Genomic DNA, 25717 nt, shown 5'->3' on the forward strand with positions numbered 1-25717 from the left:
TCCTCCACCTTACTAAGAACCCTACCGTTAACACTGTATTCTGCATTCTTATTTGTCTTTCCAAAATGGACAACCTCACACTTGGCAGGGTTGAACTCCATCTGCCACTCCTCAGCCCAGCTCTGCATCATATCTAAGTCTCTTTGCAGCCGACAACAGCCTTCCTCACTATCCACAACTCCACCAATCTTTGTATCATCTGCAAATTTACTGACCCACCCTTCGACTCCCTCATCCAAGTCATTAATAAAAATTACAAACAGCAGAGGACCCAGAACTGATCCCTGTGGAACTCCACTTGTAACTGGGCTCCAGGCTGAATATTTACCATCTACCACCACTCTCTGACTTCGACCGGTTAGCCAGTTTTCTATCCAATTAGCCAAATTTCCCACTATCCCATGCCTCCTGACTTTCCACATAAGCCTACCATGGGGAACCTTATCAAATGCCTTACTAAAATCCATGTATACTACATCCACTGCTCTACCCTCGTCCACATGCTTGGTCACCTCCTCAAAGAATTCAATAAGACTTGTAAGGCAAGACCTACCCTTCACAAATCCAAATTGTTGTGGGTTGACCCGCAATTCCTTTAGGGAGGGAATTCTAGGATTTTGACCCAGCCATAGTAAAGGAACGTCGATATATTTCCAAGTCAGGATGGGGAATGGCTTGGAAGGGAACTTGAAGGTAGTGATGTTCCCCTGCATTTGCTGCCCTTGTCCTTCTGGATGGAAGTGTATGTGGGTTTAGAAGGTGCTGTGTGAGGATCTTTGGTGAATTTCTGCAGTGCATCTTGTAGATAATACACACTGCTGCTACTAAGGTTCAGTGGCAGAGGGAGTGGATGTTTGTGGATGTGGTACCAATCAAGCGGGCTGCTTTGTCCTGGATGGTGTCCAGCTTCTGGAGTGCTGTTGAAGCTGCCCCCACCCAGGCAAGTGGGGAGTATTCCATTCCATTCCTTCCTGATTTGTGCCTTGCAGATGGTGGACAAACTTTGGGGAGTCGCGAGGTGAGTTACATTCCTCTTGTATTCCTAGTCTCTTGTCTCTTTGTCTCTTCATTGTCAGTTTGAATATTTCCTTTTACTTTGTCTTGCTTGACATTATTCTCGTTTATCTGGACTAATAGCCTCTTTATTTGTGACATTTATTTCCTCCAGTAATATTATCTGTCTGTGGCTGTTCCTCATTAATTGGTTGAAGTGCTAGTCTGACTGTTGTGTTTGCATCTTGAAGCACTGTAGAGTATTTGAGTTTCTTTGGCAGTTTTTTGTACTAAAGAATCTCCAGTTGTATCTGAGTTCCACCTGTGAATGTCAGTCTCCCCAGGATTTGACTCCAAGACATCACTCTATTTTATATGCAGTGCTCCTTGACCTGACCTCAGTGCCCTGCTCAGCTGCTACCCTGCCCACCCAGCACCTTGTACCTTTTTCACACTGATACATTAAAACACTTTAAATGTTCCAAAGCTTCTCAGAATATTTGTGAATAAAGAGTTGGGTCAACACAGTATTTAATACCATAAAATGGGATATGTGACTTTGCATCCCTGACAATCCTGTCCTATAGAGTAGGACTCTGATCTCAGGTACAGTGCATGTTTCGAGAGATGCTGGATTCACAAGTGCTGTACCAAAAAAAGGGGAGCAAGAACAAAATTCTATTAAAGGGTAGCCACTCCCCCAGCATTCAGCCTATTGACTCCAACCTGTGTACGTGTGCACATGACTCTTTTATTCTCACACTATCCACTTGATACAGTACTTTGTCCACACTTGAGCCTTGGCAGCCACAACAGACCCATTCCGTTCCCTGTCCTTGGTAAATTTCCCCTGTCTGAGTTGTCGAATGTCTTAGTGTGTTCTGTCTAGGTTTGGAAGGAGGAACATGGAGCAGTGAAGGAAATAGAATGATTTGTATAAAGGGGTCAAGAAGTTCCGTTTATTTGAGACTGAAGGAGATACTCTGTATAATTGACTGGATGTGAGTATGCAATTTTAGCTGAGCAGGTCACTCAGGTGGTACATCGTTTGATGTAAGTTCGACTAAAGAGTCAGGAGAGCTGATGGAGTGAATCACTGCTGCTGTTGGGAGCTGTTGGCATTGGAACCTGTAGGTGATGGATTGATAGGGGAATTGTCACTTGCCGTATTTGCCTATGTTAGTGGACTAAAGGTTAACACTTAAACTTTATTAATTTTGCACTCCTAGAGGCAATATTTTTCCTCAACAGTCAGCTAACAGTCTGGGACCATTCTTGATTAAAGTACAGGTTAACTGTCATGAACTTTACGTCCAATCCCAGAGTTGGCAAGTGACCCAGGAGATGAGTTAATGGGTGGGATAATGGACAGTGCAGCACAGTATGGTGCTGCAGATACTGAGAGGCACTGTTTGCAAGAAGCCATATCAGTGGCAATATGTTCAGAAAGCTTGCAGCTGATTAAGTTGAGTGGTTTTAATAAAGAGGGGAAGCCAATAGCTAAAGCTGAGGAGGTGAGGAAATTTTGAAAAGAATGCTGTTGACTCATTTATCAAGGACACAAATGCTAACAAAACAGTAGCAGAGATGGCACACCCCTCATGTGGGGAAGTGAGGATAATACCAGTCGACTGCAACAGGATGAAGATGTGCAAGTTGAGTAGGCCAATATAAACAAATTTTAAGATGAAATGTGAGGTCATGCATTTTGAGGAAAGGAATAGATAGAGGCAGAATCAATTTAATGCACTCTGACAAAGTGTGTAGAGCCAGGTACCCACGGTTTGACCTACATTTAAGGTAGTAAGACATCCTGCGCAAGTGCTCAGCAGAGCATCTGGGATCTTAGACTTCATAAATAGAGGCACTGAGTCTAACTGCATAAGGTTATCAATGCTTCTTGATAAGAAGAGACATTGAAGGTTTTTGTCTCAAGCTCATCAGAACAAATGCGAAAGATACTGAACTGCAAACAATCACAGCAGGTTATAGTATAGCAAAACAGCCAGTGCTGATTGGTTGGTGAGTCGAACCTAATTGGTTCTGGTGTTGATGTGGAGAAAGCTGTGACATACTATAGGTACCCTGGACCATCCCACAAAGATACAAGGATTGCACACATTTGACATACTATAGGTGACATACTGTGACATACTATAGGTACCCTGGACCATCCCACAAAGATACAAGGATTGCACACATTTGACATACTATAGGTGACATACTGTGACATACTATAGGTACCCTGGACCATCCCACAAAGATACAAGGATTGCACACATTTGACATACTATAGGTGACATACTGTGACATACTATAGGTACCCTGGACCATCCCACAAAGATACAAGGATTGCACACATTTGACATACTATAGGTGACATACTGTGACATACTATAGGTACCCTGGACCATCCCACAAAGATACAAGGATTGCACACATTTGACATACTATAGGTGACATACTGTGACATACTATAGGTACCCTGGACCATCCCACAAAGATACAAGGATTGCACACATTTGACATACTATAGGTGACATACTGTGACATACTATAGGTACCCTGGACCATCCCACAAAGATACAAGGATTGCACACATTTCTTCTGTTTTGAGAGACAGGTCAGTGTTTGTTGCCTCTATCAAACAGAAGTGAATCAAATAAGAATGCAACTGATTATCTTAAATTGGTCATTAGTCTAACTTTTAGCATACTCTGGATTGTTCAACATTTTATTGCAATCACAGGATCACTTCACAGTAGATGCTTTGTTCTGGATTGCATAAGCATGGGCTAGGTGAATACTGTCTGTCCTGTGCCTGAAGGAGCATGCTGTTTGATTTGATCAACCAATCCTGCTATGCACAGTCTGTATACCGAGCATTGCGCTGACACGGAAATTACTACATAATGTCGCTTAATTATGTGGAAGACAAAATTGTTTAAGACTGATGACTCCGTCCTGTTTCTACTATACAGGAGCAGAATGCTTGAACATGTTCACATTCTTGAGATATTTTGAGAATATGTTCTAGGGTAGTTTGAGGTGGAGGAGACATTTTTCAAGTTTGAAAGTGACTGCCTTTGGTTTCTTTGTGAGTTTGAGCTCTTTGTATTGAGCAGTTACACAATCAGGATAGCCATTGTCCTGCAAGTAAGTTGTTCATGCCCTATTTCTAAGATGCTGATACAACAAATCCTCTGGTACAAAGAAGTATTCAGATCCTAACATGTATGTTGACCAGAGATGGTGGGCTTTTGATAGACAGCCGGAGTGAACTCATTAACACATTTCTTGAGTAGCACATTGAGAAAAGAGAGTGTATTAGAATATTCTAAGGTGAGTTTGTGCGTAGGATGGAGTGTAGTAGCTGTGTAGACAGAGACCTTAGTGACTAGTTTGTTTAATGCTGGTAACTTGAAGCAGTTTCCCCAGTTAATTTGTCCAGTAATTCATTGTGTGATTGCAATATAGAACTCTGTGAGTCTGCAATATTCCATCACATTGCTCTTGTGAATTTGAGTTATGATCCAGACTGCCAATTTTCTCTTCTCTGGTTTTTACAGGCACTCTGGCCACACCAGCTGTTACTGGGAAAGGGAGTTGTTTTCGATCAAAGCAAATTTCCTCACCGTCAAAACAGCGGGACTCTGCTACGCTGGTGTGCTCAACAACAATGGCCACTGAAGATAAAAAATCTGAGTCAGAGTGCACAAAAACGCAGTCGATACCTTCTTCCTCTAATCAAAACAAGGTGAATTGTGAAAGATGTTTGCTAGGGCACTTTAGATGCTAAGCATAATTTTGTTTAGCCATAGCTATGTGGCCAGCATATTCAGTTTATTCAAAGGATCAGGTGAAAGTCTGGAAATGCTATAAATCTAATATGTCGGATGGATCAGATTTGTCCAATGTGTACAGGAGGGTTTCCTGACACAGTATGTAGAAGGTCCGACAAGACGAGAGGCCACACTGGACCTGATGCTTGGTAATGAACCAGGCCAGGTGTTTGATTTAGTTGTAGGTGAGCACTTTGGAGAGAGTGACCATAATTCAGATACGTTTAGTTGAGCCATGGAAAGGGATAGGTACATGCCACAGGTCAAGAGTTATCAATGGGGCAGAGGCAATTATAATGCGATTAGGCGAGAATTAGGATGCATAGAATAGGGTAGCAAAATGCAGGGGATGCAGACAATGGAAATGTGGAGCTGGTTTAAGGAACAGATATTGCGTGTCCTTGATATGTATGTCCCTGTCAGGCAGAGAGGAAGTGATAAGGTAAGGGAACCGTGGTTTACTACAGAAATTGCATCTCTTATTAAGCAGAAGGAAGAGGCTTATGTGTTGATGAGACAAGATGGTTCAGCTGAGGTGATGGAGAGTTACAGATCAGCTAGGAAAGATTTAAAGAGAGTTAAGAAGAGCAAAGAGAGGACATGAGCAGTCTTTATCAAATAGAATAAGGGAGAACCCTAAAGCTTTCTATAGGTATGTGAGGAATAAAAGGATGACTCGGGTAGGAATAGGGCCGATCAAAGACAGAAGTGGGAAGTTGAGTGTGGACCCTGTAGAGCTCGGAGAGGTGCTAAATGAACATTTCTCATCTGTGTTTACTCAGGAAAAGGAGAATATTGTCGAGGAGAAGAATGAGGTATGAGGGTGGCATGGTGGCTCAGTGGTTAGCACTGCTGCCTCTCAGCACCAGGGTCCCAGCTTTGATTCCAGCCTCGGATGACTGTTTGTGTGGAGTTTGCACATTCTCCCCGTGTCTGCGTGGGTTTCCTCCGGGTGCTCCGGTTTCCTTCCACAGTCCAAAGATGTGCAGGTCAGGTGAATTGGCTATGCTAAATTGCCCATAGTGTTAGGTGCATTAGTCAGAGGGAAATGGGTCTGTGTGGGTTACTCTTCGGAGGGTCGGTGTGGACTTGTTGGGCCGAAGGGCCTGTTTCCACACTGTTGGTAATCTAATCTAATGAGATATTGGACTAGAAAGGATTGAGGTTAGTTATGAACAGGTGTTATCGATTCGAGAAGGAGTGGAAGTAGACAAGTTCCCTGGGCCGGATGGGATTTATCCGAGGATTCTCTGGGAAGCTAGGGAGGAGATAGCAGAGCCTTTGGCTTTGATATTTGAGTCGTCATTGTCTACAGGTTTAGTACCAGAGGACTGGGGGATTGCAAATGTTATGCCCTTGTTCAAGAAGGGCAGTAGAGATGACCCAGGTAATTATAGACCAGTGAGTCTTTTTTCTGCTGTAGGAAAGGTTTTGGAAAGGATTAAGAGATAAGATTTATAATCATCGAGTGAGCAACAATTTGACTTGGATAGACTGCAGAACTGGACTGAGGGGTAGCAAACAGAGTTCAGTGCAGCTAAATGTGAGGTGATGCACTTTGGGAATAACAGGAAGGCAGAGTACTGGGTCAGTGGGAAGATTCTTGGTAGTGTGGATGTGCAGAGGGAGCTTGGAGTCCATGTACATAGATCCCTGAAAGTTGCCATCCAGGTGGATAGTGCAGTTAAGAAGGCATACGGTGTGTTAGGTTTCATTGGTAGAGGGGTTAAGTTCCGGAGCCACAATATCATGCTGCAACTATGTAAAACGCTGGTGTGGCCACACTTGGAATACTGTGTACAGTTTTGGTCACCATATTTCGGGAAGGATATGGAAGCATTGAAAAAGGCGCAGAGGAGATTTACCAGAATGTTGCGTGGTCTGGAGGGAAGGTCTTATGAGGAAATGCTGAGAGACTTGGGTCTGTTCTGATTAGGTTAAATTACTTAGTGTGGAAACAGGCCCTCTGAAGAGCAACCCACCCAGACCCATTCCCCTACATTTACCCCTTCACCCAACACTACGGGCAATTTAGCATGGCCAATTCACCTGACCTGCACATCTTTGTGACTGTGGGAGGAAACCGGAGCACCCGGAGGAAACCCACGCAGACACGGGGAGAATGTGCAAACTCCACACAGAGAGTCGCCTGAGGCGGGAGTTGAACCCGGGTCTCTGGCGCTGTGAGGCAGCAGTGTTAACCACTGAGCCACTGTGCCGCCCATGAAAGTAGAAGGCTAAGAGGGGATTTGATAGAGACGTACAAGATGATCAGAGGATTAGGTAGGGTAGACAGGGAGAGCCTTTTTCTGAGGATGATGACGTCCGCTTGTACGTGGGGGCATAACTACAAATTGAGGGGTGATAGATTTCAGACAGATGTCAGAGGCAGGTTCTTTACGCAGAAAGTGGTAAGGACATGGAATGCCCTGCATGCCAATGTAGTCAACTCAGCCACATTAAGGAGATTTAAACAATCCTTGGATAAGCACATGGATGATGATGGGATAGTGTAGGGGGATGAGCTGAGAATAGTTCACAGGTCAGCACAACATTGAGGGCTGAAGGGCCTGTTCTGCACTGTATTGTTCTATGTTCTATAGTCACAGACCTAAAACATTTACTGTATCTTCCTCACACTAAACAGAAGCTGCTGAAACTACTGAGTTTTTTTCCCAGCATTTTCTGTTTTTATTTCGGTTAGAAATATGTAGTTTCAAACTCCATTCCAGAGAATCAGCCTACGATTTCTATTGGGCCATCTGTCAGTCACCAAAATTGCCATTTCCATTGCTGATGGTTTCTGGCATCAAGTGGAAAGTTGAATTGCTAAGCTTATTTAATTGTACTTATTTGGTCCTGTAATCTAGGCATTGCTGGCTGAGTCAGTATTCATTGCCTGTTTCTAATTACTGCTTGAGAAGGTGATGGTGAGTTGTTGCCTTCAACTGGTGTAGTCTCTGTGCTGTGGGCGGGTGTGTAATGGAGATAGGGAGGGAATTCCAGGATTTTGACCCAGCAACACTGAAGGAGCATGATAATATTTCCAAGTCAGGATGATAAGTGACTTGGAGGGAAATTTGCAGGTGTGGTGGCATTTCCTCGTATCTGCTGCCCTTTTCCTTCTAAGTGGAAGTGGTCGTGGGTTTGGAAGGAGCTGGCTAAGGATCCTTAATGAATTTCTGCAGTGGACCTTGTAGGTGGTACTCACTCCTGCTACTGAGCATCAGTGATGGGAGTAATGTCAATCAAGCATCATATAACAATCTCTTTTTTTGTTTAAATAACAGCCTTCTGCAGTGAAACCAAATTATACCTTGAAATTCACACTGGCTGGACATACCAAGGCTGTGTCATCAGTGAAGTTCAGTCCAAATGGAGAATGGCTGGCAAGTTCCTGTAAGTAGATCTGTCACATTACTCATTTATATCGTGAGAGAGTATGTAGTGTCAGTTTTGATCATCAGGAATCCATCCCAGCAGACAGTAGCTAAATACCATGCTCATTGTGGCGAGATGCTAGCGACAATGTGACTGAATCCCTAATGCATAGTGTGGTAAGTGAAATTATTCCCCTCATCACCTGCCCTTCCTGTCTTGCGCACTTTCTCCTTTCTCACCCCTTACCCCAGTCTTTGTTGTAACACACCAATTGCCTGGTTTGTTGACTTTTAGGGTGACGCTGGTTCAGTAGTTAGCATTACAGCCTACAATGCCGGAGACCCGCGTTTGATTCTAGTCTCTGACGACTGTGCAAACCCATACAGACGTTCTCCCTGTGTCTGAGTGGGTTTCATCTGGGTGTTCAGGTTTCCCCCAACAATCCATTGATGTGCAGGCAAGGTGGTTTGGCCATGGGAAATGCAGGATTACAGGGATGGGCCATAGGGGTGGTTCTGGTTTGGATGGCAGAAGAAAGTACTGGATGAGATTGATGACCACAGCTCATGGCTTTCATACAGCAGTGGATTCACTAAGCAGGGCAGCTCTCTGGCCCGATGTAAATGAAGGTTGCTCTATCTCAAAGCTGAAGGTTTTTTTGTCTTGCTCCACAGCTGCTGACAAATTGATTAAAATCTGGGGTGCTTATGATGGCAAGTTTGAGAAGACCATATTAGGACACAAACTGGTGAGTGTGGAAAGTACAACTGCTGTCATTTTCTGCTTCCTGTGACCCACACTCAGTGGCTATTATTGAGAACTCGTTTAAAAAGGCCAAAGCAATGTCTTACCTGAACCTGCTCTCTTGCGAAAGGTGTTGTTGGCCTGAACTTAGCTGAGCTGATTCACCCTTGTCTCCAGCTCGGTTCCTTCTGTTGATTTAAACTCAATATTTGATTTCATACTGGATTGTAGCTGAGGGTGAGCCCTGTTATCTGGATTAGAGTGGTGCTAGAATGGTGCTGTCGATTTTCCTGCTCCTCAGCTGCTGCCTGACCTGCTGTGCTTTTCCAGCACCACAATAATCTCCAGCATCTGCAGTTCCCGCCCCCATCCTGTTATCTGGCTGTTAAACTGATACTCTGTCCTGTTTGGTGGATATGCAAGATCCCACAGCACTCCTGGGGAGTGGTGGATATGCAAGATCCCACAGCACTCCTGGGGAGTGGTGGATATGCAAGATCCCACAGCACTCCTGGGGAGTGGTGGATATGCAAGATCCCACAGCACTCCTGGGGAGTGTGGATATGCAAGATCCCACAGCACTCCTGGGGAGTGGTGGATATGCAAGATCCCACAGCACTCCTGGGGAGTGGTGGATATGCAAGATCCCACAGCACTCCTGGGGAGTGGTGGATATGCAAGATCCCACAGCACTCCTGGGGCGTGTTCTTCCTGCAGTGCTGACCAGAATGTTGTGCAAGACAGAATATAAAGTAGGATTAGACAGCGCAGGCAGAGGTACATTTGGACAATTGCACCTGTGCTAGTTGTTAGTCAGTGCTGTTAAGTTAGTCCCCCCCCCCCCCCCCCGCTGTTTCCATAATCCTTTGGTTTGATTTAGAATTCGTTTTTATTAAATAGTTCCAAACACCCTTTCAGACAGCACAATCCATGTAACACCAACTGACTCAAAGTTCATCTCCCCTCCCTTTTCGTTTGTGCCAGTTTACCATAAATCTGAGTCTTTTCCTGATTGATGGAAAGTGTTCCCCTATCTATTCTGTAAAACCTCATCATTAGTTTTAATGCTTTAATTAAAGACGTCTCTGCAGGAGTTCCTCAGGGTAGCGTCTGACACCCAACCATCTTCAGCTGCTCCATCAATGAACTTCACTCCATTGTAAGATCAGAAGTATGGATGTTTAATTGTGCAATGTTCAGCACCATTCGCAACTCGTCAGATACTAAAGCAGTCCATGCTCAAGCCTTGAAGAAGAAGGGCACCGGGGAGTTCGAAAGTGGTGGAGGCGGGTACAATTACAATATTTAAAAGCTGTTTGGACAGGTACATTTTACAAAGGTTTAAAGCGATATGGACCAATCGCAGGCAAACGTTCAGTTTAGAAAACCAATTCAGCATGATTAGGTTAGACTGAGGGATGTTTCCATGTTGTATGACTCTGACTCTTAAGTCACCTCAGTTCTTCCCTTCTAAGGAAGACCACATAGGCCTATCCAGTCTTTCCTCATGCCTGCAGTTCTCAAGTCCTGGCATAATTCTTTTAAATCTCCTTTGAACACTCTCTAAAGAAATTGTATTTGCTGTAACGTGGTGACTAGAACGGCATACACGTACATAAAGGTCCAGCACTAGCCTAGCCAGTGTCTTGTATGTTTTCTGACATTGTATCCCACCTCTGATATTCAATACTTTGCCCAATGCATTTAACATCATTGTGAGAGTACCTACACCAAATGGACTGCAGTTGTTCAAGAAGGCAGCTGACGACCTTCTCATGGGGAGTGACCGATGGCCAATAAATGCTGGTCCAGCCAGTGATGTTCGCATTCCATGAGTGAATAAATAAAAATACTTAGACCACAAGCTGCAATGAATCCAATCCTGAGTCCTGTGGAAAACTTTTGGAAGAATATAATTGATCATTGTCCAAGGGCTATAATTTTTCTGACCAGTCTACCATGTGGGAGCTCATAAAATGTCTTACTAAAATCCATGTGGATAACATCCAGTGCGCTCCCTTCATCAGTCCTCCTGGGTACTTCCACAAAACATTATCAACAAGAGCTGACCTTCCCTTAACAAATCCATGCTGACTATCCCTCATTACCTATTACATAGAAAGTCATGAATTAATCTTATCTCTCGGGATAGATTCTAGCAATTTGCCCACTGCCGCAGTCAGACTGACGAGCCTATAATTATTTGGCCTATCCCTTTCACCTTTTTAAGCAATGGTGCAATGTTTGCAGAAGTCCAATCCTCTGGTACCTCACCAGTATCTACTGAAGATTGGAAACTTGTGCTCTGGGGATCTGCTTTTTCCTCCCTGGCATCCTTTAACAGTCTAGGATACCACTTGTAGGTCAGTTAATCATATATTTCCCTTCTCATTCTGCTTTTAGTGAATATTTTTTACTTCTCTTGAATTAGAATGTCTGCATCACCTCTTAATTTTGTCTCTGTCTTCACAAAAGAAAGAACCTGCCTACATCTTCTGCATCCACCTTCAAATTACCATGTACATCCTAGACTTGCTTTTGTTGTTCTCCTGTTCTTACAGTACTAATAAATATCTTTGTTTTCCTTAATTTTGCCAGCCAATATTTGTTTTATGTTTCCTGTATTTAGGTTCATAATTTTCTTCTTTATTTCAACTTGTGCTTGCTGAAACTTCAAAGCTTTTTAAAGTATTATCTGTTAGGATTGTCATAGGATATATTTTGCCAAATTCATTTCTGCCAGATCATCTCTCAGTTTTGATAAGTCTGCTTTCCCCTAATTTAGAATAGATTCTCCTGTTCTTTGTCTCTTTCCATCATGATGCTAAATCTAAATCATAATTCTGGAATGGTACAAATTCTTAAGGATTGGTTCTGTTTCCTTTAAGACATAGAACAATACAGCGCAGAACAGGTCCTTCAGCCCTCGATGTTGCGCCGACTTGTGGACTATTCTCAGCTGGTCCCCTGTAATATCCCAAAATCATCCATGTGCTTATCCAAGGATTGTTTAACTCTCCCTAATGTGGCTGAGTTGACTACATTAGCAGGTAGGGCATTCCACGCCCTTACCACTTGCTGCGTAAAGAACCTGCCTCTAACATCTGTCTTAAATCAATCACCCCTCAATTTGTAGCTACATCCCCTTGTACAAGCTGACGTCATCATCCTCGGAAAAAGACTCTCACTGTCTACCCCATCTAATCCTCTGATCATCTTGTATGTCTCTATCAAATCCCCTCTTAGCCTCTTTCTCTCCAATGAGAACAGACCCAAGTGTCTCAGCCTTTCCTCATAAGACCATCCCTCCAGATCAGGCAACATCCTTGTAAATCTCCTCTGCATCTTTTCCAATGCTGCCACATCCTTACCAAAATATGGTGACCAGAACTGTACACAATATTCCAAGTGTGGCCGCACCAGCGTTTTGTATATTTGCAGCATGATATTGCGGCTCTGGAACTCAACCCCTCTACCAATGAAACCTAACACACTGTACGCCTTCTTAACAGCACTATCAACCTGGGTGGCAACTTTCAGGGATCTACGTACGTGGACTCCCAAGATCCCTCTGCACATCCACACTACCAAGAATCTTTCCGTTGATCCAGTACTCTGCCTTCCTGTTATTCTTCCCAAAGTGCATCACCTCACATTTAGCTGCATTGAACTCCATTTGCCACCTCTCAGCCCAATTCTGCAGTTTATCCAAGTCCCCCTGCAACCTGTAATATTCTTCCAAACTGTCCACTACTCCTCAGACTTTAGTGTCGTCTGCAAATTTACTAATCCATCCATCTATGCCGTGTCTAAGTCATTTATAAAAATGACAAACAGCAGTGGTCCCAAAACAGATCCTTGTGGCACACCACTAGTAACCAGACACCAGGCTGAATATTTTCCATCAACCACCAGTCGCTGCCTTCTTTCAGAAAGCCAGTTTCTAATCCACACTGCTAAATCGCCCTCAATCCCATGCCTCTGCATTTTCTCCAACAGCCTAGCATGTGGAACCTTATCAAAGGCTTTACTGAAGTCCATGTATACCATGTCAACTGCCCTACCCTCACCTACATGCTTGGTCACCTTCTCAAAATACTCAGTGAGGTGTGTGAGACATGACCTGCCCTTGACGAAACCACGTTGACTATTTGAAATCAAATTGTTTCTTGCTCGATGATTATAAATCTTATCTCTTATAATCCTTTCCTACAGCAGAAGTAAGGCTCACTGGTCTATAATTACCTGAGTCATCTCTACTGCTCTTCTTGAACAAGGGCATAACATTTGCAATCCTCCAGGTTTTGTGAAGGGCAGGTCGTGCCTCACAAACCTTATTGAATTCTTTGAAAAGGTGACGAAGGAGGTTGATGAGGGGAAAGCGGTAGATGTGGTATACATGGATTTTAGTAAGGCGTTTGATAATGTTCCCCATGGTAGGCTACTGCAGAAAATATGGAGATATGGCATTGAGGGTGAGTTGGAGGTTTGGATTAGGAATTGGCTGGATGGAAGAAGACAGAGGGTAGTAGTTGATGGCAAAGTTTCTTCATGGAGTGCCGTCACTAGCGGTGTTCCGCAAGGATCTGTTTTGGGACCATTGCTGTTTGTCATTTTTATAAATGACCTGGAAGAGGGGTTAGAAGGTTGGGTGAGCAAGTTTGCGGATGATACGAAAGTCGGAGGAGTTGTTGACAGTGAGGAAGGATGTGACAGGTTACAGCAGGATATAGACAAGCTGCAGAGCTGGGCAGAAAGGTGGCAAATGGAATTCAATGTAGCTAAGTGTGAGGTGATTCACTTTGGGAAGAATAACAAAAAGATGGGGTACGGGGCTAATGGTCGGATACTTGGTAGTGTGGATGAGCAGAGGGATCTTGGTGTCCATGTACACAGATCTCTGAAAGTTGCCACCCAGGTAAATAGTGCGGTGAGGAAGGCATATGGCGTACTGGCTTTTATTGGTAGAGGAATTGAGTTCCGGAGTCCTGAGGTCATGATGCAGTTGTATAAGACTCTGGTGCGGCCGCATCTGGAATATTGTGTGCAGTTTTGGTCGCCATACTATAGGAAGGATGTGGAGGCACTGGAACGGGTGCAGAGGAGGTTTACCAGGATGTTGCCTGGTATGGAAGGAAGATCGTATGAGGAAAGACTGAGACACTTGGGGCTGTTTTCATTAGAGAAAAGAAGGTTTAGGGGTGACTTGATTGAGGTGTACAAGATGATTAGGGGGTTAGATAGGGTTGACAGTGTGAACCTTTTCCCGCGTATGGAGTCGGGTATTACAAGGGGGCATAGCTTTAAATTAAGGGGGGGTAGATATAGGACTGAAGTTAGGGGTAGGTTCTTCACTCAGCGAGTCGTAAGTTCATGGAATGCCCTGCCAGTAGCAGTGGTGGACTCTCCCTCTTTATGGGCATTTAAGTGGGCATTGGATAGGTATATGGAGGATAGTGGGTTAGTATAGGTTAGGTGGGCTTGGATCGGCGCAATATCGAGGGCCAAAGGGCCTGTACTGCGCTGTATTCTTCTATGTTCTAGTCCTCTGGTACTAAACCTGTAGACAATGATGACTCCAATATCAAAGCCAAAGGCTCTGCTATCTCCTCCCTAACTTCCCAGAGAATCCTCGGATAAATCCCATCCAGCCCAGGGGACTTGTCTACTTTCACTCCTTCTAGAATCGATAACACCTGTTCATAACTAAATCCTTTCTAGTCTAATATCTCATACCTCATTCTTCTCCTCTACAATATTCTCCTTTTCCTGAGTGAAACCGATGAGAAATGTTCATTTAGCACCTCTCCGATCTCCACAGGGTCCACACTCAACTTCCCACTTCTGTCTTTGATTGGCCCTATTCCTACCCTAGTCATCCTTTTATTCCTCACATACCTATAGAAAACTTTAGGGTTCTCCTTTATTCTATTTGCTAAAAACTGCTCATGTCCTCTCTTTGCTCTTCTTAACTCTCTTTAAATCCTTCCGATCTGATCTGTAACTCTCCATCGCCTCAGCAGAACCATCTTGCCTCATCAACACATAAGCCTCTCCTTCTGCTCAACAAGAGATGCAATTTCTGTAGTAAACCACGGTTCCCTTACCTTATCACTTCCTCTCTGCCTGACAGGGACATACCTATCAAGGACACGCAATATCTGTTCCTTAAACCAGCTCCACATTTCCATTGTCTGCATCCCCTGTATTTTGCTACCCTATTCTATGCATCCTAATTTTCGCCTAATCGCATTATAATTGCCCTTGCCCCATCGATAACTCTTGACCTGTGGCATGTACCTATCCCTTTCCATCGCTAAAATAAACGTAACTGAATTATGGTCACTCTCTCCAAAGTGCTCACCTACAAGTAAGTCAAACATTTGGCCTGGTTCATTACCTTTGGTGCCTAACTGTAATGTTTAAGTGGAAGATTTTCCTGCTCCTCCAGATGTCATTTGATATCTACATAGATCACAATAACTGGATTCTTCCCCTCTCTCTGAACTGCTATCCAGCTCTGAGCTGATGTCCTGAACCCTGGTATAACATAGTTTTTTGGGCTTGTTCTGTGAAGCAGCAAGTGGAGTAAAGTATCCCTGACTATCACTGATTACCTTTTTCTCCTTCTACGTGAATAGCTTCCTGTGCCAGAGTGCCATGATAAAGTTAGTCCAACCTCCCTATATTCTCCCCTTCATCCAAACAAGCTGAGAGAACCTCAAACCTGTTGGGCAATTGTAAACACCGAGCCTCTTGCCCTGTCTCTCAATCACACCCCTCTTTCCTTGACCATTGATGAAATCAGAAGATTTCTAATGCAAAATATATTCCTGGCAGAATTTCCAGTCTTTGACCTGCTGTTGTGGCCATTGTATTTCTGTGGCCAGTCCAGTTCAGTTTGCAGTCACTGGTCCCTCAGAGGATATTGCTGGTGTCCCTTGTTTCTCTTACCTGTTTCACTGTGGTCTCCTATCCCCAGGCACATTAGTCCAGTCCCTCTGCCACTTGACAATTATATTAATGTTTTCATTTTCCTAGCATAGTTTGTTGGCTCGGTGTTGTCCTGTGCTGCAGACCAATGTCAGTGGATGTGAAGTGCACTGGCCTAGATGTGGGAATGTGAATGTTGGAAGGTTCTATCAATGACTTTCCCTTTTCCAGTATGGAATCCAGTTACTCTCACAAGTAAGGTACAGGGATGTTCTCACTGTTTGTAATCTGGTTTGAAACAGGGAATCTCAGACGTTGCCTGGTCCACAGATTCAAACCTGCTGGTGTCTGCTTCAGATGATAAAACCCTCAAAATTTGGGACGTGAATTCGGTAAGTGAGCCAGTTGGTTTTGGTCTTGTGATACGGAGAGGAGATTTAGTTTGAAATCTCGGTTTGCTCTTTGACCTGGGTTGACTGCAGAGAAGGCTCACCACTGAGGGGGCACTGCACCAGAGGCTGTTTGTATCATCACAGGTGTAAAGGTTGTCACATCACCATTCTTGAGGAGGAGAATGGAAGGGTTTCTCAATGTCCTAACCGATGTTTATTCACCAGCAAGATGCATCCTTAGCCCCCTGCTGTACTCCCTGCACACCCACGGCTGTGTAGTCAAGTTCCAAACAAATGCGACATAAATGTTTGCTGACGACATGGTGGGACGGATATCAAACAACAACAAATCCGAAAACAGAAAGGAGATAGAGGATTTGATAATGCGGTGCAATGAGAAGACCTCTTAACATCGGCAGCACTAAAGAACTGATCGTTCCTAGCAGAAAGAAAGGAGGAGTGCATGTTCCTTCGACAACAATGGAGCTGAGGTTGAGAGGATGGAGAGCATCAAGTTCCTGGGAATGAGAATAACTGACAAGCTGTCCTGGGCTTCCCACATAGATGCAACGGTCAAGAAAGCACAACAAAACCTTTTCCTCAGGTGGCTCAGGAAATTTGGCATGTCCATAAGGACCCTCCCCAATTTTTACAAACGAACCATTGCAAGCATTCTGTCTGGGTGCATAATGGCCTGGTACGGCAACTGCTCTGTCCAGAACCGTAAGAAACTCAACAATGTTGTTTGCACAGCCCAGATATCGTGGAAGCCACCCTCCCATCTGTGGACTGCATTTACGTGGCTTGTTGCCGCTGAAAGGTTGCCAACATCTTTCAAAGACCCATCACACCCCAATAATGCTCTCATTGCAATTACAGAAACATGGCTCAGGGATGGACAGGACTGGTAGCTTCATGTTCCAGGATACAAATGCTGCAGAAAAGAGAGTAGGGGGAATGACATTTTTTGATAAGAGATAGCATTACGGCTATACTTGGGGAGGATATTCCTGGGAATACACCCAGGGTAGTTAATTGTGTGGAACTGAGAAATAAAGGGTGATGACCTTACTGGGGTTGTATTATAGACACCCCCAATAGTCAGCGGGAAATTGAGAAACAAATTTGGAAGGAGATCTTAGTTATCTATAAGAATAATAGGGTGGTTATGTTTGGGGATTTTAATTGCCAGGAGTAGACTAGGATTGCCATAGTGTTAACGATGGAGGGTAATTTATGAAGTGTGCACAAGAAAATTTTCTGATTCAGTATGTGGATATACCGACTAGAGAGAGTACAAAACTTGACCTATTTTTGGGAAATGAGGCAGGGCTGAAGTGACTGAGATGTCATTGGGGGAGCACTTTGGGACCAGCAATCATAATTCTATTAGTTTTAAAGTGGTGATGGAAGAGGATAGACTGGATCTAAAAGTTGAAGTTCTATCTTGGAGGATGGCTAATTTTGATGGTATTAGGCAAGAACTTTGAAAAGTGAATTAGGGTGGATGTTTGCAGGTCAAGGAAGGGCTGGAAAATGTGATGCCTTCAAAAATGAAATAACGAAAGTCCAGAGACAGGATATTCCTGTTAGGGTGAAGGGCAAGGATGGTAGATGTAGAGAATGCTGGATGACTAAAGAAATTGAGGTTTTGGTTAAGAAAAAGAAGGAAGCACATGTCAGGTACAGACAGCCGAGAACGAGTGAATCCTTACAGTATAAAGGCAGTAGAAGTATACTGAAGAGGGAATTCAGAAGGGCAGAAAGGAGACATGAGAGAGCTTTGGCAAATAGAGTTAAGGGGAATCCAAAGGAATCCTGTAAATACTTTAAGAACAAAAGGGTAACTAGGGAGAGAATAGGACCCCTCCGAGATCAGCAAGGCAGCCTTTGTGTGGAGCAGCAGGAGATGGCGGAGATACTAACTGAATATTTTGCATCAATGTTTATTGTGGAGAAGGACATGGAAGATAGAGAATGTGGGAAATAGATGGTGACATCTTGAAAAATGTCCATATCACAGAGGAGGGGTGCTGGATATCCTAAAGCACATAAAGGTGGATAAATCCCCAAGACCTGATCAGGTGTAGCCTCGAACTTTGTAGGAAGCTAGGGGAGTGTTTGCTGGACCCCTCGCTGAGATATTTGTATCATCGATAGTCACAAGTGAGGTGCTGGAAGACTGAGGCTGGCTAACGTGGTGTCACTGTTTTAGAAAGTTGGTAAGCAAAAACCAGGGGACTACAGACCGGTGAGCCTGATATCGGTGGTGGGCAAGTTGTTGGAGGTAATCCTGAGGGACAGGATTTACATGTGCAGTAGCGACTCGACATACGAACGACCCCGTTCACAAACAAATCGGTTTACGAACAGGCTTGTAAGTAAAATTTTGCTTCAGAGTACGTACGAAATTCAAGGTACGAACGCAAAAGGCCCGTGGTTTCATTGTCATTGTTCTGCTTTTCTACACGTGCTTTGAATGCAAAAGCTCTCTGGCCCCACGTGGTCTCATTCAATTGTTCTTCGGCGCGTGCGCTGTGAACATCCAACGTCCAAACATTCTTACACTTTTTTTTTGTTTTTTTGCATTAAATTAGCCCTCATTATGGCTGCTAAGAAAGTGAAAAGTGGTAGTGATGGTGGTGTTAAGAAGCCTAAACGTATTACTGTAGAAACGAAGGAGGAAATAATAGCTAAACACAAGAATGGTGCTCGTGTATCAGATCTCACTATGCAGTACGACATGGTGAAATCAATTATCTGTACTATCCTAAAGAACAAAGAGGCACTAAAGGCAGCTGATGTGGCTAAAGGAGTGACTATTTTAACGAAGCAAAGGCCTAAATTGTTAGACAAGGTTGAAAAATTATTATTAGTTGGATAAATCAAAAAGAGCTTGCTGGAGATAGTGTTAACGAGACTATAATCTGCGAGAAAGCTCTTCACATAAACCGTGATTTGTTGGCGACACCGCCGAGTACAAGTACTGCTAGCGTTGAAGAATTTAAAGCCAGCAGAGGCTGGTTTGACAAATTTCGTCGACGAGCTGAAATCCATAGTGTAATAAGGCATGGAGAAGCGGCTAGTTCGGACAAAAAGGCAGCGGAGGACTTTGTGAAGGAATTCAATAAGTTTGTCGAAGATGAAGGTTATGTCTCACATCAAGTTTTTAACTGTGATGAAACTGGACTTTTCTGGAAAAAAATGCCCAAAAGGACCTACATAACCCAAGAGGAGAAGGCACTACCGGGCCACAAACCAATGAAGGACAGGTTAACGCTTTTATTGTGCGCGAATGCAAGTGGGGATTGCAAGATTAAGCCTCTATTAGTTTGCCACTAAAAATCCTCGCGTTTTTAAACGCAATAATGTGTTGAAGGCTAAACTCCCGATAATGTGGAGGGCGAATAGCAAGGCTTGGGTCATGCAAATGATTTTTATGGAATGGTTGATGAAAGTTTTTGCACCAGCTGTCAAGGAATATCTTGAAACAAATAATTTGCCACTTAAGTGTCTTCTAGTAATGGACAATGCTCCTGCCCGTCTCCAAATTTGGAAGAAGACTTGGACATTGAATACGACTTCATAAAAGTAAAGTTCCTTCCTCCCAACACCACTCCTCTCATCCCAACCCATGGACCAGAATGTCATTGCAAATTTCTAAAAATTATATACGAAGGCTCTGTTCGCCAGGTGTTTCCAAGTCACCAACGACACAGATTTGACCCTTGGTCAGTACTGGAAGGACCACTTCAATGTCCTCCACTGCATAAGCCTTATTGATAAGGCATGGAACGAGGTCTCTTTCTGTACGTTGCAGTCGGCCTGGAGGAAACTTTGGCCAGACTGTGGACATGAGAGAGACTTTGAAGGTTTTGAGGAGCAGACATCAGTAAACGTAGTGAACGAGATTGTGACCCTGGGCCAAAATATGGGCTTGGAGGTCGATGAGGATGATATGGCAGAGCTGGTGGAGGACTACAGACAAGAACTCAGCACAGAAGATCTTGTTGAATTGCAACAGGAGCTGGTGAAGGTTATGCAGCAGGAGCATTCTGGGGAGGAGGAAGAAGAGAGGGAAGATGTAACAAGTGTTCAAATTAAAGAGATTTGTAGCAAATGGAGTGAAGTGCGGGCTTTTGTTGAGAGGCATCACCGTAACAAAACTGTGACCAACAGAGCAGTGAACATTTTAAATGACAATGTGATGTCTCATTTTCGGAAAATTCTGCAACAAAGAAAAAAACAAATTTTTCTGGATCGTTTTCTTGTGGCATCACCAACCTCCAAGAGACACAAAAAGAGAAAAGACTCCGGAAATATCCGAACAATGGGAAAATTGATTCAGTTCGCGAACTTTTCGATTCGCGAACTGGGTCCCGGAACGGATTAAGTTCGTATGTCGAGGCGCTACTGTATTTGGAAAAGCAAGGACTAAATAGGGATAGTCAACTTGGCTTTGTGCATGGGAAATCATGTTTCCCTAACTTGATTGAGGTTTTTGAAGAAGTAATGAAGAGAATTGACGAGGGCAAAACAGTGGATGAGATCTATATGGACTTCAGTAAGGTGTTTGAGAATGTTCCTCATGATAGACTGATTAGCAAGGTTAGATCCCATGGAATACAAGGAGAACTATCTATTTGGATGTAGAACTGGCTCAAAGATAAAGACAGAGGGTGGTGGGGGAGGGTTGCCTTTCAGACTGGAGGCCTGTGACCAATGGTGTACCACAAGGAATGGGTGCTAGGTTCACTACTTTTTGTAATTTACATAAATGGTTTGGATTTGAACATAGGAAGTATAGTTAGTAAGTTTGCAGATGACACCAAAATAGGAAGTGTGGTGGACAGTAAAGAAGGTTACCTCCGATTACAACAGGATTTTGATCAAACAGGCCAATGGGCTGAAAATGGCAGATGGAGTTTACTTTAGATAAACGCGAGTGCTGCATTTTGGGAAAGCAAATCTTAGCAGGACTTACACACTTAATGGTAAAGTCCTGGGGAGTGTTGCTGAACAGAGACTTTCGAGTGCGAGTTCATAGTTGCTTGAAAGTGGAGCCGCAGGTAGATAGGATAGTGAAGAAGGCTTTTGGTATGCATTCCTTTATTGGTCAGAGCATCGGGTATAGGAGTTGGGAGGTTATGTTGCAGCTGTACCGGACATTGGTTAGGTCACTGTTGGGATATTGAGAGCAATTCTCATCTCCCTCCTATCGGAAGGATGTTGTGAAATTTGAAAGGGTTTCAAAAGAATTTACAAGAATGTTACCAGGGTTGGAGTGTCTGGAGAGGCTGCTTTCTCTGGAGTATCAGAGGCTGAGGGGTGACCCAAGTGAGGTTTGTAAAATCATGAGGGGCATGGATAGGATAAATAGACCAGGTCTCTTCCCTGGGGTGGAGGGAGTCCAGAACTAGAGGGCATAGGTTTAGGGTGAGAGGGGAAAGATATAAAAGAGATGTCAGGGGCAACTTTTTCACACGTAGGTGGTGTATGGAATGAGCTGCCAGAGGACATGGTAGAGGCTGTTACAATTACAGCATTTAAAAGCATTTAACGCGTATATGAGTAGGAAGAGTTTACAGGGAAATGGGCCAAGTGCTGGCAAATGGGTCTGAATTAGGTTAGGATATATGGTTGGCGTAGGCAAGTTGGACCAAAGGGTCTTTTTCCGTGCTGTACGTCTCTGACTCTGAGGTTCTACAGCTACATTAAGAGTAAAAGGGTGGTGAGGGAGGGAATAGGTCCCCTTAAAAATCAGTACAGTCATTCATGTGTAGAGCTACAGGAGAGGAAGATGTTTAATATTTCTCCATGTTTACTGAGCACAGAATTGTGGATGCTCAGGAAATGAGGCAACAAGTGACTGGTTTTGGACTGCATACATATTACTGGCAGCCTTAGAAGCATATTAAGGTTGATAAATCCCCTGGGCCTGATCAAGTCCATCCTCAGACTTTGTGGAAGGCAAGGGAAGAAATTGCAGAAGTCTTGCAGAGATTTTTGCTTCATCTTTAGCCACTGCTGAAGTTCCCAAAGACTGGAGGGTGGCTAATGTTGTTCCATTGTTTAAAAAAGGTAGCAAAGACAAGCCAGGACACTACAGGCCAGTGAGCCTGACCTCATTGGTAGGTAAGTTGTTGGAGAGGGTACTGAGGGACAGGATCAACCAACATTTGGATAGTCAAGGTCGAATTAGGGATAGTCAGCATGGATTTGTGCATGGCAAGGCATGTCTGACAAATCTTTTAGTTTTTCAAAGAGGTAACCAAGAGGATGGATGAAGGTAGGGCAGTGAATGTTGCCTGTGCAGACTTCAGGAAGGCCTTTGACACAGTCCCACATTGCAAGCTAGCCATGACGGTTAGGTCGCATGGGATCCAGGGAGAGTTAACCAATTGGATTCAAAATTGACTCGATAATCAGAAGCAGAGAGAGATGGTTGAAGGTTGTTTCCCTGACTGGAGGCCCCTATGAATAGTGGTGTGCCACAGGGGTCAGTGCTGGGACCTTTTGATCTGGATGTAAATGTACAAGGCGGTGGAGAAGGCTTTTAGCATGCTGGCCTTCATCGGTCGAGGCATTGAGTATAGGAATTGGGACGTTCTGTTACTGTTGTATAACCCATTGGTGAGGCTGCACTTGGAGTATTGTGTACAGTTTTGGTCACCTGTTATAGGAAAGACACAATTCAAGTGGAAAGAGTGCAAAGATGATTTACGAGGATGTTGCCTGGTCTAGGTAGGCCTGAGTTATAGGGGGAGGTTGGCCAGGATTGGACTTTATTCCTTGGAACATAGGAGAATGAGGGGCGACCTCGTTGAGGTGTATAAAATCATGGGGGGCATAGACAGGCTGAATGCATACAGTCTTTTTCCCAGGGATAGGGAATTGAAAACAAGAGGGCTTAGGTTTAAGGTGAGAGAGGAAAGATCTGAGGGGCAATATGAGGTGCATGTATGGAATGGGTTGCGAGAGGAAGTGGTTGAGGCAGGTACAATAGCAACATTTAAAAAACATTTTGATAGGTTTATGGATGGGAAGGGTTCAGAGGGATTTGGAACTATCTGAGTGAGCAGCATAGACCAGTTTGGGCCGAAGGGCCTGTTTCCATGCTGTAAGACTCTATGACTGTAACTTGAAATAATGCTGATCTTGCTAATGTTGATCTTGCCAATTGCACGCCCTATGCGATGTAACTTGTATGCCTCTTTTTAAGTTATTTTTCATCCTACAGTCGGCAAGTCCTTGCTTACTATGATCTGCCTGTACTGCTCGTAAACCAAGCTTTTCACTACACTTGGGTACACGTGACAATAAGTAAATCAAATCAAATCCGGTAACTGAACCCAATTATTTGATTGTTGGTAGGCATTGTTGTTTGTGAGGTATTACTGTTCATTTGTTAGCTGCCAGATTTTCTGCATTCTAATACTGACAGCACTTCGAAACCTGTAATCTAGCTGCTGAAACATTTCCGGGTATCATGAGAGTGTGAAAGGTGCCGAATTAATGTAGGCCTTTCTCTATCTGCATTGTACTGACCTCTGGCTTCAATAATTCCAGGGCAAATGTTTGAAGACGCTGAAAGGTCACAGCAACTATGTTTTCTGCTGTAACTTCAACCCTCAATCAAATCTAATTGTCTCTGGATCGGTGAGTGAGTGAGTGCTTCGTGGTCAGGAGGTTTATATTTGAAGTATTTGAACTGCTCCAGAGTGCTCAATGTGTGAATGTTTTGAAATTTATATACTAATGGGTCCCAGACACACACTGACTCTCACTGGGGTACGGCTCCCACACACACTGACTCTCACTGGGGTACGGCCCCCACACACACTGACTCTCACTGGGGTACGGCCCCCACACACACTGACTCTCACTGGGGTACGGCCCCCACACACACACTGACTCTCACTGGGGTACAGTCCCACACGCACTGACTCTCACTGGGGTACACTCCCACACACACTGACTCTCACTGGGGTACGGCCCCCACATACACTGACGCTCACTGCAGTACGGCTCCCACACACACTGACTCTCACTGGGGTACAGTCCGACACATACTTACTCTCACTGGGGTACGGCTCCCGCACACACTGACTCTCACTGGGGTACAGTCCCGCACACACTGACTCTCACTGGGGTACAGTCCCACACACACTGACTCTCACTGGGGTACAGCTCCCACACACACTGACTCTCACTGGGGTACAGCTCCCACACACACTGACTCTCACTGGGGTACGGCTCCCACACACACTGACTCTCACTGGGGTACACTCCCACACACACTGACTCTCACTGGGGTACAGTCCCGCACACACTGACTCTCACTGGGGTACAGCTCCCACACACACTGACTCTCACTGGGGTACGGCTCCCACACACACTGACTCTCACTGGGGTACACTCCCACACACACTGACTCTCACTGGGGTACAGTCCCGCACACACTGACTCTCACTGGGGTATGGCTCCCACACACACTGACTCTCACTGGGGTACACTCCCACACACACTGACTCTCACTGGGGTACGGCTCCCACACACACTGACTCTCACTGGGGTACAGCTCCCACACACACTGACCCTCACTGGGGTACAGCTCCCACACACACTGACCCTCACTGGGGTACAGCTCCCACACACACTGACTCTCACTGGGGTACAGTCCCACACACACTGACTCTCACTGGGGTGCACTCCCACACACACTGACTCTCACTGGGGTACGGATCCCACACACACTGACTCTCACTGGGGTACGGATCCCACACACACTGACTCTCACTGGGGTACAGTCCCACACACACTGACTCTCACTGGGGTACACTCCCACACACACTGACTCTCACTGGGGTATGGCTCCCACACACTGACTCTCACTGGGGTACAGCTCCCACACACACTGACTCTCACTGGGGTACAGCTCCCACACACACTGACTCTCACTGGGGTACACTCCCACACACAGACTCTCACTGGGGTACGGATCCCACACACACTGACTCTCACTGGGGTACAGTCCCACACACACTGACTCTCACTGGGGTACACTCCCACACACACTGACTCTCACTGGGGTATGGCTCCCACACACTGACTCTCACTGGGGTACAGCTCCCACACACACTGACTCTCACTGGGGTACAGCTCCCACACTCACTGACTCTCACTGGGGTACGGCTCCCACACACACTGACTCTCACTGGGGTATGGCTCCCACACACACTGACTCTCACTGGGGTACGGCTCCCACACACACTGACTCTCACTGGGGTACGGCTCCCACACACACTGACTCTCACTGGGGTACACTCCCACACACACTGACTCTCACTGGGGTACAGTCCCGCACACACTGACTCTCACTGGGGTACGGCTCCCACACACACTGACTCTCACTGGGGTACAGCTCCCACA

The 25717-nt window shown here is 44.8% G+C and overlaps 1 protein-coding gene across 3 annotated transcripts in view; it reads left to right on the forward strand.

Moving 5' to 3' along the window:
- The window catches only part of wdr5 (WD repeat domain 5), a 64461-nt gene that overhangs the window by 12558 nt on the left and 26186 nt on the right, over positions 1-25717 (forward strand). For 2 of the 3 annotated variants that reach the window (XM_043687308.2, XM_043687309.2), the window contains exons 2-6: positions 4563-4750; positions 8126-8234; positions 8891-8964; positions 16196-16285; positions 23855-23944. In XM_043687308.2, the coding sequence (XP_043543243.1) occupies positions 4673-4750; positions 8126-8234; positions 8891-8964; positions 16196-16285; positions 23855-23944 (441 nt within the window). In that variant the 5' untranslated portion in view covers positions 4563-4672. Of the gene's footprint in view, positions 1-989; positions 1019-4562; positions 4751-8125; positions 8235-8890; positions 8965-16195; positions 16286-23854; positions 23945-25717 lie in introns of all 3 variants that reach the window. The other variant, XM_043687307.2, reaches the window with a different exon arrangement.

The sequence above is a fragment of the Chiloscyllium plagiosum genome, unplaced genomic scaffold (genome assembly GCF_037043375.1).
Source record: "Chiloscyllium plagiosum isolate Xiang-an unplaced genomic scaffold, Cpla_swu_hap1 HiC_scaffold_21, whole genome shotgun sequence".
Classification (NCBI taxonomy): Eukaryota; Metazoa; Chordata; class Chondrichthyes; order Orectolobiformes; family Hemiscylliidae; genus Chiloscyllium; species Chiloscyllium plagiosum.